Source organism: Rhinolophus sinicus, chromosome 12 (genome assembly GCF_057876585.1).
Source record: "Rhinolophus sinicus isolate RSI-liver-muscle chromosome 12, RSI-T2T, whole genome shotgun sequence".
Classification (NCBI taxonomy): Eukaryota; Metazoa; Chordata; class Mammalia; order Chiroptera; family Rhinolophidae; genus Rhinolophus; species Rhinolophus sinicus.
The window spans coordinates 29904388-29918853 of NC_142512.1; the positions used below are offsets into that span (position 1 = coordinate 29904388).

Below are 14466 nucleotides of genomic sequence, written 5' to 3' on the forward strand. Positions count from 1 at the left end.
CACAGAGCATCTCAAGCCTCTGCACACACATGCAGGCCCACAGCCCAAGCCCTGAGCCAAAGGCAGGTGGCTTGGGATTATACACCTTTAGAATTCTCTCACTGCTACTTGGGTAAAGAGCAAAGGGCATCTTCACGTCATTCTTTGTAAAGGCTTTAGTTTTTTAAACATTCATTGCCTCATATCCACCTGTAAGAAAGCAGAGCGTCCCAGAGAAGCCTTGGTCTGTGTCACCCAACTGAACACTAACCACAACCAGCTCTGCTCCTGAAGGCCCCTGAATCACTATGATGCCTCTTGCCCAGAGCTCGGCCTCTGGGCCTGCCACCCTGCCCTCCACTCCCATCCCGTGCACCCTCCACTCCACTGCCCAAGTGACCTCCTAAAATATATCTGATCGTGCACTGCACAGCCTTATGGCTCCTTATGGCTCCCTGGAGCCTTTAGGACAAGAACTTCTCAGTAGGTCAGACAGTGATGGGTCCCGGGCCTCTGCCTGCCTTACCAGCCTCATCCTCCTGCCCCACCCTCGCCCATGGTGGAACAGCCTGAATGAAGCCCACTTGTGTCAAGGCCTTTGCTGTGTCATTCGCTGGGGCCAGATTGCTGTTCCTTCCTGTGTCCACTTGGTCAACTTTTAAACATTCTTCAAGGTAGTCTCAAGTACGAACTGCTTGAGAAAAACTTCCTAGGTCGCCCCACTTGGTCCAGTGCTTTTCCTTAATGCTCCCAAAGAACCCTACACAAAATTCTTGAGGTGTCATTGGTTTGCTTTTCTGTGTCCTCCTGTGTGCTCCTTGAGGATAAGGCCTAAACTTTGCTCAGCAGAGTACACCCAGTGGCCAGCACAGTACCTGCCTAGCACGTGCAAGGGCTCAGTAAGTACCTGTTGAATAAATGCCAGAGTTGAAGGTCAGGAATAATCCTGCAGAGACTATTGGGTAAAGAGCGCTGGTGTGGAAGTCAAGAGACCTGACAGCTAGATTATTCTAAACTGTGCCACTCTGTGGCCCTTGGCAAAGCCATTTCTTTCCCTGGATTCTTTCTCATCTGTGATATGAGGGGCTTGCATTAGATGTTTCTTCCCTCTTGAGCCTTAACAATTCCCCTAAAATTGTTAAAGGACTCTGTCAGAGTTGATGAGGGAGACAGGGAACAGGTGCTTCCATGCAAGGTTCATGAGGTGACGTGCCATGGTCACAAGGACATCCGACATTTTTTTTAGAAAGCCTTAAACATGTGGACACTCAAATATGCAGCCATTTTACTTCTAGGACTTCTTGCTTAAGAAAAGCATTGAAGATGTGACTGGAGATTTAACTCCATGGATGTTGCTCCTAGTACTGCTTATAATAGTGAAAACAGGAAACAACCCAAGTAGCTAACGAGAGGATTAGTGAATAAATAATCGTACTTTTACAAAATATTATGCAGACATTAAAATGAAGTAAATCTATATTGATTCACATAGAGCGCTCTCTGGGCTAAATTGTCAAGTACTGAAAATAGCTTGTAAAACAATATTTAAAGTGTGTTCTTATCACTGTTTAAAATGCATATATCCACACATAGGATACCAAATTATTAAATGCGGTTATCAGTGAATAGTGGGATTGCGGGAAATTATTTTCCTTCCTGCTTCTTATTTATGTGAAAAATGATGACAAACCTGGAAAGAAAAAACAATCACCTGTGATCTCACTTGATTATAAGTAATTTTGATTTATTTTTATTTTTGCTTGTGTGCGGACAGAGTCCCAGAGAGCAGTTTCCAGGCTCTCGGCCTCACGTGGAAAAGTGCTGGCTCGGGTAGTAGATGGCCGTCAGCTGTGATCAGATGGCCAGTGGCCATCAGCTGTAACCAGTTAGCCATTGGTCACTGATATAACTGCTGTGGCTAGGTTAGGGGGTTGGCTGGTTGGTAGAGAAGTGGACGGAGGTTTGCGGCCAGCAAGTGGGTTGTGGATTTCGGATCATGTTGATCCTACTTCCTGTGTCTCCCCTGGCCGCCAGCAGGACTGGGGTGCAGGAAACCCCTCATTGGGGTACTGGTGGACGTTTGCTTTTGTATCTCCAACCCAGCCGTCAGCGAGAATATAGTGGTATGACTCCCGTATCTATGGCTCCGTGGGTGTTCCTTTTTGGCCTCACCATAGCCTGCGTTCTTATGCGGGGAACGGGATCAGAGTCCCCGCATGACACCTGTGTTCTCTAACTTTTCATGAATGGGAATATACAGTAGTACCTTGGTTTTTGAACATCTCCGTTGATGAACATTTCGGTTTACGAACACCGTAAACCTGGAAGTAAGTGCTTCAGTTTTTGAACACGCCTTGCATGTGGAACACGTCACGCAGCTTCCGCTGAGTGCAAGATCCTGAGGCCTCGCTGTCGGCTGTTTTCGAACGTTTCAGCACTCGAACGGTCTTCCGGAACGGATTATGTTAGAAAACCGAGGTACCATTGTATCACTTAATGGATTAAAAAGTATTTTCAAAAGTCTATAAAATTCTAAAACCTGATTCACAAACAGCCACTTGTCCCAGTTCACACCTAGCCCTTCAGTCACCGGCTGAGCAAGCCTGGAAGAATGATTCCTGTCTCATAGGCCCCTGGGCTCCGCTACCCAGCAGGTGACAGGCTCTCTGGGCACACTGGGAAGGTGTTTTGGACATGTTGTTGTCCCTTGTTCCTTGGCTAATAAGATGTTGTCTGGGCATAGAAGGCAAGAGTGAAGTCAGGAAGTGCCTGGAGTAGGAGGGTGGCTGGACCAAACAGGACATGGGAACCGTGCCCTTCCTGGTGAGGTTCCAGGGAGGCGGACAAACACAATCATTACTCATAGGGTACTTTTCCTGCCTGAAAATGGCATCCCCTTTGGCAGACTTCTTCAGGGGAGAAACTTCCCTCTCTTCTATTTCAGAATGAATCTAAAGTTGAACACCAGTTCTCCTGATTGCACTGATCTTGTCCCAGAGAAGCCCTGGCCTGTGTCACCCAACTGACCACTAACCACAACCAGCTCTGCTCTCTTCTGGTTTCTGAAATCCAGGAGCAGATGGCAGGGGTGTTGGAGACAGCCTCCTAGCAAAAGCCAAGAAGAAAGGGGAGGAGGAGAGGGATAGAGGAAGTTACCTTGGTCTTGAACCTGTAGCCCCCAGGGTCCTCTTTCCTGTGAAACCCAACGGTCTCCAGCCAGATTTCCTGTCCCTTTAGCCCTCACCAAGAATGGGGGGCTGCCAGCCAGGTTTGGCTGTAGGGGACAGGTTACTATTGGGGGTGGGGGACATCCCCTTGAGGCTGATTGGATCATCATCGTGCTAGGTCTCCCCTTTACCTTCCCTCCTCTTCTGGGGTCACTCTATTTCCCACTATTGCTTAGGCTGTTGGTTCCTGCCTTTTGTCCCTTTCAAAGGAACTCTAGAGATTCAACTGAATCAGAATTTTGGAGACGGGTTAGTTGTCTTACCCCCTGGGGACAGCAGTGGTCTTGGCACACATGGAGAGAAAAACTCTGGGGTGGGGGTACTGAATTCAAAGGCTAGGGACAGTTCTGGCCCCTTCTTTCCTGCCCCTGTCTCCCCTGTCAGAGCTCCTTTTCTGTGCACCCCAACCCTAGTGGGCAGGAGAGAGTTCAGTTTCCAGGGGCGGGTCTCATCTGCCCTGTCCCTCCCCCAGCTTGGAGGACATAAAAGCCTAGATTCAGCTGAGAAATGTTGCCAATGTTAGGTCAACTTCGGAAGTGAGGTCCTGGAGGGTTGAGTGACGGAAGCTAGCAAAGGAGAGGCACTGTGGACCTCTTCCTCAAGGAGGGCTGGATTCTGTCTGTAGGCAGGGACCACTAAGGTGGGCCTGGGCATGAAGGTGGGAGTAAGGGGCCCAAGAGAAGAGGGATGTTGGGGTTCTCTTCTCCCAAATGAACTGTGGGTTTTGGACACTTGCTGAGCTTGGGGTCTTATTGCAGAGATGAAGCTGCTCCTGGCCCTAGTAGGGCTCCTGGCCATTCTGGCTCTGCCCCAGCCTTTGGAGGGTACCGTTCCAGGTAACAGTTCAGGAGGGGAAAGGTGGTGTGTTGTGGGTGGTTCTGAGTTCCAGGGATTCCTTCCTCACTGCAGGCCATCCTGGCTCTGGCGCCTCATGGGCAGCTTTGGGCCTATTGCTGACCTTGTGACCCCATATTCTGGGCAGCTATCCTGGGAGAGGTGGAGACCTCTGTGGTGCTGACGTGCATGGAAGAGGCCAAGCGGCTGGTGGACAAGGCCTACAAGGAGCGGCGGGAAAGGTGGGGCGCTGGGCACTGTCCACCTCTGGGCAAGGCCTTTCGGAAAAGAAGCAGGCATGGGGAGTTTATAGGTGGGGTGGTCCCCTTTGTGTGTTTGGGTGTGAGAACATCTTCAAACCCATCCTTCCCATGGCCTTGCCTCTGTCTGGACACCCAGGTCCGTAATCTGTTTATAAAGGCAAAACTTCTCCCTGTCTGTGTGTGTGTCTGCACTGTCCTGAGTGTCCATCTCCTGGGCTGTGGCTCTGCTGAGCATGTCTGCCCACCTCCTCTGGCCCTCACTCCTCCCTTCTCCAAGCAGCATCAAGCAGCGGCTTCACAGTGGACTGGCCAGCCCCATGGAACTCCTGTCCTACTTCAAGCAGCCAGTGGCAGCCACTAGAACAGCTGTGCGGGCTGCTGACTATTTGCATGTGGCCCTAGGCTTGCTGGAGGGGAAGCTGCAGCCCCTGTTGCCAGGGCGATTCAATGTCACCGGTAATATTGCCCCCACAACCCCAGCCCCTGCTCCACTAGTGCCCTTTTCAAGTGACCCCACCACCTCCCAGTGATCCCCCCAACTCCTCCTTCCAGGGAGTTTCAGGAACATTGAGCCTCTCCTCCATGCCTCAGAGTGCACCCACCAACCAACGGTCCCCAGCCTAGGATAGGAAGTTGGGGGGCTCAGCTCCCACACCCCTCTTCCCCTGGCCCTACAGATGTGCTGACGCCTGCCCAGCTGACTCTGCTGTCCAAGTTGAGCGGCTGTGCCTACCAGGACGTGGGGGTGACATGCCCAGAGCGAGACAAGTACCGCACCATCACCGGGCAGTGCAACAACAGGTGTGGCTGAGGACCGGTGTACCCTCAGCGGGTGGGAGGCTCAGGGAGGCGTCCTGGTCCTCGGGCGGCCTGCAGCGCCACCTCGTGTCAGCGCCCTGTCCTTGCCTCACAGACGCAGACCCACGCTGGGGGCCTCCAACCGCGCCTTTGTGCGTTGGTTGCCGGCGGAGTACGAAGACGGCTTCTCACTGCCCTACGGCTGGACGCCCGGGGTGAAGCGCGGAGGCTTCCCGGTGCCCCTGGTGAGCCCTGGCCCACAGAGAGGGCGAGGCTGGCCCTAGGCGGCGCGGCCCGAGGCGGCCCCTGACGATCTGTGTCCCCCAGGCTCGGGCTGTCTCCAACGCCATCGTGCGCTTCCCCAATGAGCAGCTGACCCCGGACCAGGATCGCTCGCTGCTGTTCATGCAGTGGGGCCAGCTGATTGATCACGATCTGGACTTCACCCCCGAGCCGGCTGCCCGGGTCGCCTTCATCACTGGCCTCAACTGTGAGACCAGCTGCCTGCAGCAGCCGCCCTGCTTCCCACTCAAGGTGCTCCCTTCTTTCTGCCCTGCCACTGCCTGCTGGGTGGGGAGAGTAGGCATCGTTCCTGGGAGTGGCCACCTGCTCAGGTTTCCTTCAGCTCTTGAGTAAGGCTGGCCCTGCCCCCTCCCCCACCCCAGGCTGAGGACCTGCCCACTGTCCCTCAGACCTCTGTAGGTACCACGTGCTCAGTCCTCTTTCCTCCCCACAGAGGGACACCTTCTCCCCAGCCCACATTACACAGAGCCTGGGTTGTGGGGTTGGAGCAGGGCTGAGAGGGGGACTGGTTGGTTGAGGCTGAGTGGGGAGAGAAGGAGAAAAGGAAAGAGAATCTAAGAGAAAGACGGGCCAAAGTGAAAGACAGGAAAGGACAGGGAGGAGAGAGAGAGGAGAACAGGGAAGGAAAAGGAAGAGAAGTGACTGAGAATGCAGACCACGGGAGAGGGAGGAGCAGAAGCAGAAGAGAGAAATAGTGAGAGATAGGAGGTTTAGGGGGTGGGTCAGAGCACTGGCAGGTTCACCTCCAAGGGCCCCACAAGGGCCCACATTCCCCAGTCCAGCTTTCTAGTCATCACCCCGGAAACTCAGAGGCGCTGTGCTGGTGGGACCTCAGCCAGTGGTCCTTTGTGGACTTGAGAGGCCTCCCTGTAGGGTGAGGGGGCCAGAAGTCCCGAGGGACCCCTGTTTTGGTGTCTGGGTCTCTCCTTCTGGTCCTGGACTCCAGGCTGCTTTGGAGGTGGGATTGCGGCCTTCAGGAGGGTAGAGGGGGTGGGGGGGAGCCACTCCTGCCCACTGTCCCTGCCCTTGGCGAGCTGGTGGGTCTCTGTGCTGCAGATCCCACCCAATGACCCCCGCATCAAGAACCAGCAGGACTGCATCCCCTTCTTCCGCTCCTGCCCTGCCTGCACAAACAGCAACATCACCATCCGCAACCAGATCAACGCGCTCACCTCCTTCTTGGACGCCAGCATGGTGTACGGCAGCGAGGACCTCTTGGCCATGAAGCTGCGCAACCAGACCAACCAGCTGGGGCTGATGGCCGTCAACTCCCGCTTCACCGACAACGGCCGGGCTCTGCTGCCCTTCGACGAGCTGCACGACGACCCCTGCCTCCTCACCAACCGCTCCGCGCGCATCCCCTGCTTCCTGGCAGGTCAGACCTGGGCGGGGACCTAGAATGGCACAGGGGTGCTCCCTGATGGGGCCACAGCTGGCCTATTTGTAAGCAGCTAGTGGATTTGCATTGAGCGAGACTCTACCCTCACCAACTTCATGATATTAATTCAGTTGCCTTGGTGACAAGTTGGGTGGAGCCAGAAAGGAAAAAACAGAAAAAACCCAACCTAAGAAGACTCAGGGGTGGTTGAGGAGCCTTTGTCCACCCCCTTCTGTCTCCCTCTTTCCCTCTGGATGCTGGCAGAGAGGAGAGTTGAGTCCCCCAGGGACAGGGAACTAAAGGGACAGAGAGCAACGTGGTGCCCTCACCCTCTAGAACCATATTATCCAATGCAGTCACCACATGTGCTTTTCATTTAAGTTTAAGGAAATTTAAATAAACTTAACGTTAAAAATTCAGTTTCTCCACTGCACTAGTCACATTTCACATGCTCATTAGCCTCATAGGCTAATGGCTCCCACATGGAGCAGCACAGACATAGAACATTTTCAGTTCAGAAGGGTCTATTGGACAGAGCTGCTGCTCAGGATATCGCCTCCTGCCCATCTTGATTGCCTGTAATAAAAGAGGGTGGGAGTTTACATGTAAACAGCCGTCAGCCCCGGGGATACCCTTGGGGCCATGATAGTACCCATGCCCAGAAATTTTCTAATGTAAACCCAATAGTGGACCTGAAGCCCTTTCCTCCAGCCTTCCAACCCCTCTTCCTGGTGGCTTCTGGTGGTCAAGCCTTGGGGAGGAGAATCAAGGCCAGCACCAGTGTGGACTTTCCTTAGCTACTGCGAGGAAGAGCAGCTCTCCTCAGCCAGTCATGGCTGTCTCCAGCCTGGCGTTGACAAACTGCATGTCCGTGTTCCAGGCCTGGATAGTCATGGGATGGAAAAGCTGCTCTCATGGAATTTCCTTCTCACCAGCCTCTATTGCTGGTGAGGACTGAACCTGGTGTCCTGCTGAAATGGGACTCAGGCCCTTCCAGAGAAGGTTTGGGAGAGGACTAGAAGGATTAGGAATCTCACTGAATTCTTTTGAATAGTCTCAGGTGTGGACGTGAAACATCCTGTGCCCTAGTCCCCTCCCCTGAGCAGGCTGCGTGATTAGCATGTAGTAAGGGTGGGTGTGGCAACTCTGATCAGATGGTAGTGGCTTTCTGGAGTCCTGTGTTAAGAAGGATGCTGAGGTTGCATCCAATTTTAGCAGGAGAGAGTGCTGGGATCATTAGCTGTGTCAGACATGGGCATGGAAGTAGGGAGTGCTGACTTTGGCCTCCACTGAATCAAGAGACTAAGTCAACCAGGCAGTCAGTGTTCATGGATCTCCTGCTTTGTACCGTGCACTGCTAAACCCCGTGTGTCTATGTGTGTGTTTGGTGAGCGGGTTGGATACAAAAAAGGCAAAAGACAGCAAGCTTTGTTCTCAAGGACCTCCCAGTCTCAGGTACGGGAAGGTGGCAAGTCACGTGTCAGGTCTGATGTCTGTTGAATGAGCATCTCCAACCAGCTGTGCCCCCAAACAGGAGAAGAAGCTATTATGGTGGACTAGAGCATCAAGGCAGGGGAGATATAAACTGAACATGGTGTGAAAGGTGGTTAGAAAGGAGGGCTGAGTAGGAGGCAATTCAGGCTTTGTCTGGGGAGGGAATTTCAATGGAGCAAGTCCTTTCTGGGATGGAGGTCTTAGGAAAGATACCTTTTGCTTCCCCAAGGGGACACCCGCTCCAGTGAGATGCCTGAGCTCACCTCCATGCATACACTCTTCCTGCGGGAGCACAACCGGCTGGCTACACAGCTCAAGCGCCTGAACCCCCGCTGGAATGGAGAGAGGCTCTACCAGGAAGCCCGGAAGATCGTGGGAGCCATGATCCAGGTAGGTAGCCCTGATCATCAGTGACACCATGGGGCAGGCAGACTTGGGATCCATGTGTACTTCTGCCACATCCTGGCTGTGTGACCTTGGGCAGGTTACCCCTCATGAGTCTCAGTTTCTTTATCCATAATACTGTAAAGATTAAAGGACATATATGAAAGCACCTGGCAGATACCAAGTGCCTGACAAGGGTTACTTGCCTTCCATTCCTTCCTTCCTTCCCAGGCTTGCTCCCCTTTCTTCTTTCCTGTCTGTTGGGAATGGGATTGCGATGGTTAAATGGCTGGATCTAAAGTACCTGGCGCATAGTAGCTGTTCAGTAAACGCCTCTTATTTCCGTCATCTCATTGTTACACTTGACTCCTTCACCCATTCACCTCTTCTTTTTGGCTCTATCATAGCTCACCCAATCTCCCTATGCTTGTTTATCCCTGGGCGGTGTTTCTGGTTCTCCTTCCCAATCGTTGGTGCTCCAGCACCTCCATCCGTTCCCCAAGACTTAAACACTAACACACACACACAAACACATACACACCTTTTTAGTACTCCTAGACTCTGGAGTGTGAGAGAGTTGCAGGAGTTGAGGGTGAGTTGTTGAGTTGCACTAAGAACTTAAATGAGATTCATTTAAGCCTCAGAGCACATTCCAGAGTCTAGAATCTAGAGTGAGGCTGTTCTATAGCTCCTCTTTTCACTGGGGGAAATCATCTACGGTGGCCCTTTTCCTTCTTGCCTCCACTTTTTCCACAGTCACATATTGAACCCTACTGTGAGCCAGGTACTTGCTGGGCACTGAGTAATTCCAAGAGAAATGAGGTATAACCATTGTCTTCAAGGAGCTTATAAGTTAGTAGAAGAAACAAGACATTAATAACTCAAAGTCAAGGGAGCTATAGCAATGACGAATAAAGCCCTTTGTTATTTAATCCTTTAAGGCAGAGGGCAGCATAATTACCCTTAATTTACAATTGAAGAATTAGAGCACAGAGAGGTTAATAACTGGCCTAAGGTCACACAGTAGGCAAGAGTTCTGTTTATGCCCCTCAGTGCTACTCAGACCCACATCCAGTGCTGTAAAAGGCAGTTCCCTGGTCCTAGACATGTGGGAGGAATCCCCCAAGCCAGGAGCAGGTGAAGACTGCAGGAGGGGTGAGTGAAGAGGCCATGCTGAGTGACTTTTCTTTAGATCATCACTTACCGGGACTACTTGCCGCTGGTACTGGGGCCAGCGGCCATGAAGAAGTACCTGCCCAAATACCGCTCCTACAATGACTCAGTGGACCCTCGCATCTCCAACGTCTTCACAAACGCTTTCCGCTATGGCCACACTCTCATCCAACCCTTCATGTTCCGCCTAGACAATCAGTACAAGCCTACGGGGCCCAACCCCCGTGTTCCCCTCAGCAAGGTCTTTTTTGCCTCCTGGAGGGTAGTGCTGGAAGGTGAGTAGGACCTAGGCTAGGAGAGAGGGAGCTGGCAGCTGAAGGTGGGGTAGAGGCGGGCTTGGCCACAGGGAACTAGGGCAGGAGAAATCCTCTTTCCTTTCATCTTTGGGGATTTATCTGATCTGACTTCCCAGCCTGAGTTCACCTGACTCTGCTTTTGCATCTAACCATAAAGGGTGGGGTGCGGATAGCTCCTGAGGAGCTGGCTCCTTCCTATGTGTGGTGACTCTCAGGGAGCCAGGAGGCCAGGGGCTGGGAGCACCCCAACCTTGCAAGTCTTAGTGGCATAATCCCCTGAGAGCTTGATGCCCTGGTGAGGATCTGTCCACGGGACCACCTTGGCCCCAGGAGCCGCATGTGCCCTGCCCTTTCCTGCAACGCCCTGACACCACCTTGGACTTGCTCCTGACTCCAATCTCAGCTGTGATACTGAGCCAGATCCCCGCCCCCAACTTTGCTGCTCTTGCCCCCAGGTGGCATTGACCCCATCCTCCGGGGCCTCATGGCCACCCCGGCCAAGCTGAATCGCCAGAACCAAATTGTGGTGGATGAGATCCGGGACCGGTTGTTTGAGCAGGTCATGAGGATTGGGCTGGACCTGCCTGCTCTAAACATGCAGCGCAGCCGAGACCATGGCCTCCCAGGTGAGGGGCTGCAGGGGTTCCCCTCCCCCACTCCCACCTCCCACGCAGGGGCCCTGCCCTCTCCAGTGGCCCCAGCTGCCCAAGGCTTCCCCGTACCCCAGCACCTTCCTCTTAGGAAGTGGTCTGAGGTCAGGCATCTACCTCTCCCTGGGCCCACCTGGTCTCTTTTCAGCTCTTCCTTGCAGCCTTCATACTGATATAACCCTTAAACTTGGAGCATCATCATAATAATACCAAGCTCCTAGCCCCCATCATCTGAAAATCTGTCTCCATCGTCATTTCATTTTGCTTCATTTCACATGAACTCTTGAGGGGAAGAGAGTATTATCACTTGAATTTTACTGATGGGGAAACTGAGGCCCAGGTTCTCCAGCCAAGTCAGTGACAGAGCTGGAATTTGAACCCAGATCAGCCTGACCCCAAAGCCTGGCCTGCATTGTGGGACAGCCTGTGCGGCTGAGTCTTCTAAACACCCCTCACAGGTCTGAGATTTCCAGAGGGGGACAATGAGTTGTCCCCCTGATAGGAGTTATGGCAATTTAGGATTTGCCTTAGGATGGGAGGGCAAGGGAAAGCAGAGAGGGTCCTAGAGCAGCCCAGCTGTCCCCTTGGCCTGAGCCAAGGGTTCAGGGTTCCCTAGGGTTTTATAGCCTAAGAGAAGCCCTTCTGTGTCCTCCCCCTCCCTCATGTACCTCTACATATGGCCTTGGTGTATCGGGAAGGTGGGTTTTGTGGGATGCACCCACAGCCACCTCTCTCCTATCCCCATGCAGGGTACAACGCCTGGAGGCGCTTCTGCGGTCTCCCGCAGCCTAGCACGGTGGGCGAGCTGGGCACGGTGCTGAAGAATCTGGACCTGGCGAGGAAGCTGATGGCGCAGTACGGTACACCCAACAACATCGACATCTGGATGGGCGGTGTGTCCGAGCCCCTGGAGCGCAATGGCCGCGTGGGCCCACTTCTCGCCTGCCTCATTGGGACCCAGTTCAGGAAGCTCCGTGATGGTGATAGGTAAGGAGACAGGATGAGCGGCTCAGGCCCACTGTCTGGCTGTGGCCCTGTCCAGAATCTCTTGGGGCCCCAACTTCTTCCTGTGAAATGAAGGGCTGGATGGAATCTGACTTCTCAGTACGTTCCAGGGAGCCTCAAGGCCATCCCTAATGTGCTCTGAACCTGTCGGGAATGCAGCAAGGAGGGACCTGGACCCCTGGTTGTGCAGGAGGGTAGACAGAGAAAAGGCCACGCTTCTCTTCTCCGTGTTCCAGGTTGCAACCATGATGTTGTCAGTCACAGGCCCATGGAACAGCCCCATCCTTGCTTCTCCTAATGTTATTTCATCATGGTTCTGACATCTATCATACCTAGCTCTTCCCTAGCCTGTGTTATACCCTTGAGAAAGTTACAATAAGGTGTCCCTTTCTGGGTGGACACATTATAAACCACCCCCAAGATTCTCTCTACCCCCATTGGTGCAGCCCATGCCAGAGCACAGGTTTCATGAGCAAGAGCGGGCTCAGCTTCCTGTCTAGCAACACTGGTGCCTTGGAAGCCTCTGGGGCAGGGCATTCAGGCAGCTGGGCTTTACTCTGTGCCATGAGTGAGGCTCCACTTGTTTGAGCCCCGCTGGCTGCCTGAGGGCTTGGAGCTCTCCTGTGCCGTACAGCAGGTGTCTGCTGTGGTCCTCTTGCATCTGGGGAGCAGTACACGCCAGGTGATGGCCTCCTGGTCCAGGAGAGCTTTAGGTATGAGGTCTATGGGTGTTCCCGTGCAGGTTTTGGTGGGAAAACAAGGATGTGTTCAGCACACAGCAGCGGAATGCCCTGGCCACGATCTCCTTGCCTCGCATCATCTGCGACAACACAGGCATCACCACCGTGTCCAAGAACAACATCTTCATGTCCAACACATTTCCTCGGGACTTTGTCAAGTGCAATACACTTCCTGCATTGGACCTGACTTCCTGGAGGGAAAGGGACTAGAGGCTGGGTTAGGGGTACAGAGGTGAGGTGAAGGCTGGGCATCCATGGGCTGGCCAATCGGAATCACAAATCTCCCTTCCCTGTGTAAGCCCATCCATATTCTGGGTGCTGGCCAAGAAAACGAATGACTAAACATTCATTCATTCGTCTGTGTGTGTCCATGTGCAATGTGTATAAATTGTTTCCTATGTGTGTGTTGTCTGAACATGGGTAGTATTTTGTGTGCTCTGTATGCATGTTGTTTATGTGAGTGTGTGTTTGCCGTTTCTGTGACTATATGGAAGGCAGCAGAGTGGATTGGTGAGTCGCACAAGCTCAGCAGTCAGACTGCTTGGGTTCAAATCCTGGCTCTGTAGCTGTGTGACCTTGAACACTTTATTCAACCTTGTCAAGCCTGAGTTTCCTTCTTCGTAAATAAGAAGGAAACAGCTGTCATTACAGCTGTCATGCCTTCTTAGAAGGCTTGTTTGCATCCTCCAGTTCTTTGTTTATTGAGTACTTACTATCTGCCAAGCATTGTTCTAGGCATGGGAAACAGAAAGTCAGACACCATTTCTTTCCTCACGGAGCTTGCACCGTGAGGGCCTCCCGGTTAGCAGAGGTGAACCAGTGATTCCTGGAGGAATGGCCATTAGCAGTTGGGCTGTGTGTGGTAGTTGAGTTCTGGGCCCAGGCAAGCTAGGCTCAGCTCATATCTCCCCTTTTAATTCCTTACCCTGTTCTCTTGCTTATTCACAGGAGCTGCCTGGAGAGGAACTGGGGCCCATTGGCCCTTTTGTACTATTTGTTTGTATCTGATATCTATGATAATAAAGTAGCACTGATGGGGATCTTTACTCTGTCTATGTCTGCAGGGGGGGGGGGCTGTAGCCTCAGCATAAGGCTTGCTCTGGACTCTGAACCTGAACCAGTGTGGTCTGTCCCTCAGGGCCCTGTGTTTTCTGAACTGAGGGTAAGGATATCCAGGAGCCTTCCTTTGGCGGATCCATGGAAGGCAGTTAGTTCTTAGAAGCCTAGAGGCTGGGCCGAATCTGGCAGACTCTCCTCCCTCACCTGCCACCCATACCACCTGGAGAACAGGAATTGTGGTCACCAAGTCTTTATGCTCGTTCTTCACTCTGGCAAATACTTGCTACCTGCTCATTCTGTGTCAGGTGCTGGGGAACAGAGGGGACAATATGCTGTCCTGCAGGAGGGAAAGAGTAGAGGTGTGATGGTAGGCTCTCCCCAGATGACAGACACCTCTGGATCCTGCCCAGCAGCCTGGCACAGTGGTTCAGGGGCCCTCACACACTAGAGTTCTCAGTCCTGGCTTCATGTGGCCAGAGCTGTGAGAGGGGGGAGGAGGCCGTTTCCCTAATAATCTTGCCTGGAACTTGGCCCCTATATCTGATTGGTAAGTTCCCCTCTTCTTCCCACATTTGGAGAGGGGCACCCAGAGCAGGGAGCCTGAAGGTGTGTAGGACGCGGAAGCTGATGTACCCAGCTCAGACTAGGACCTCGCCAGAGCAGGATAAATACTACTTGTCTCCAGGCTACTGATGATGAGCGGGGTGCTCGGAGATGTGAAGGGGCTTATCTGAGACCTTGAAGAAGTGGGTACGAGAGCCAGGGCTGCAGCCTGAGTCTTCTGGCTCCTGGGCTCTTCCCACAAGATGGCTAAGTGCCTCTCATCCCACCCCACCAGTCAGAGGCCCTGGAGGCCCTGGCTGGACTGACCTTACCCCGAAGG

The 14466-nt window shown here is 53.1% G+C and overlaps 1 protein-coding gene across 2 annotated transcripts; it reads left to right on the top strand.

Annotated features, from left to right (window-relative positions):
- The first annotated feature begins 3334 nt into the window (after nt 1–3334).
- On the top strand, nt 3335–13570 carry MPO (myeloperoxidase). Of its 2 annotated transcripts, none has more exons than XM_088802126.1 (14): nt 3335–3455; nt 3965–4042; nt 4189–4282; nt 4584–4759; nt 4981–5104; nt 5217–5346; nt 5429–5635; nt 6461–6779; nt 8506–8666; nt 9853–10108; nt 10585–10755; nt 11529–11766; nt 12527–12756; nt 13473–13570. In XM_088802126.1, the coding sequence occupies exons 2-13, from the start codon at nt 3967–3969 to the stop codon at nt 12732–12734; spliced, it is 2160 nt and encodes a 719-aa protein (XP_088658252.1). In that variant the 5' UTR covers nt 3335–3455; nt 3965–3966; the 3' UTR covers nt 12735–12756; nt 13473–13570. The 2 variants fall into 2 exon arrangements, with proteins under 2 accessions (XP_088658252.1, XP_019591854.2); XM_019736295.3 differs by lacking the exon at nt 3335–3455 and adding an exon at nt 3690–3846.
- The last annotated feature ends 896 nt before the right edge of the window (nt 13571–14466 follow it).

Coding starts and splice junctions, on each gene's coding strand:
- MPO (XM_088802126.1), top strand. CDS start 3,967: ATGAAGCTGCTCCTGGCCCTAGTAGGGCTCCTGGCCATTCTGGCTCTG. Junction 4,043..4,188: donor TTTGGAGGGTACCGTTCCAG/GTAACAGTTCAG, acceptor TATTCTGGGCAG/CTATCCTGGGAGAGGTGGAG. Junction 5,347..5,428: donor GAGGCTTCCCGGTGCCCCTG/GTGAGCCCTGGC, acceptor TGTGTCCCCCAG/GCTCGGGCTGTCTCCAACGC.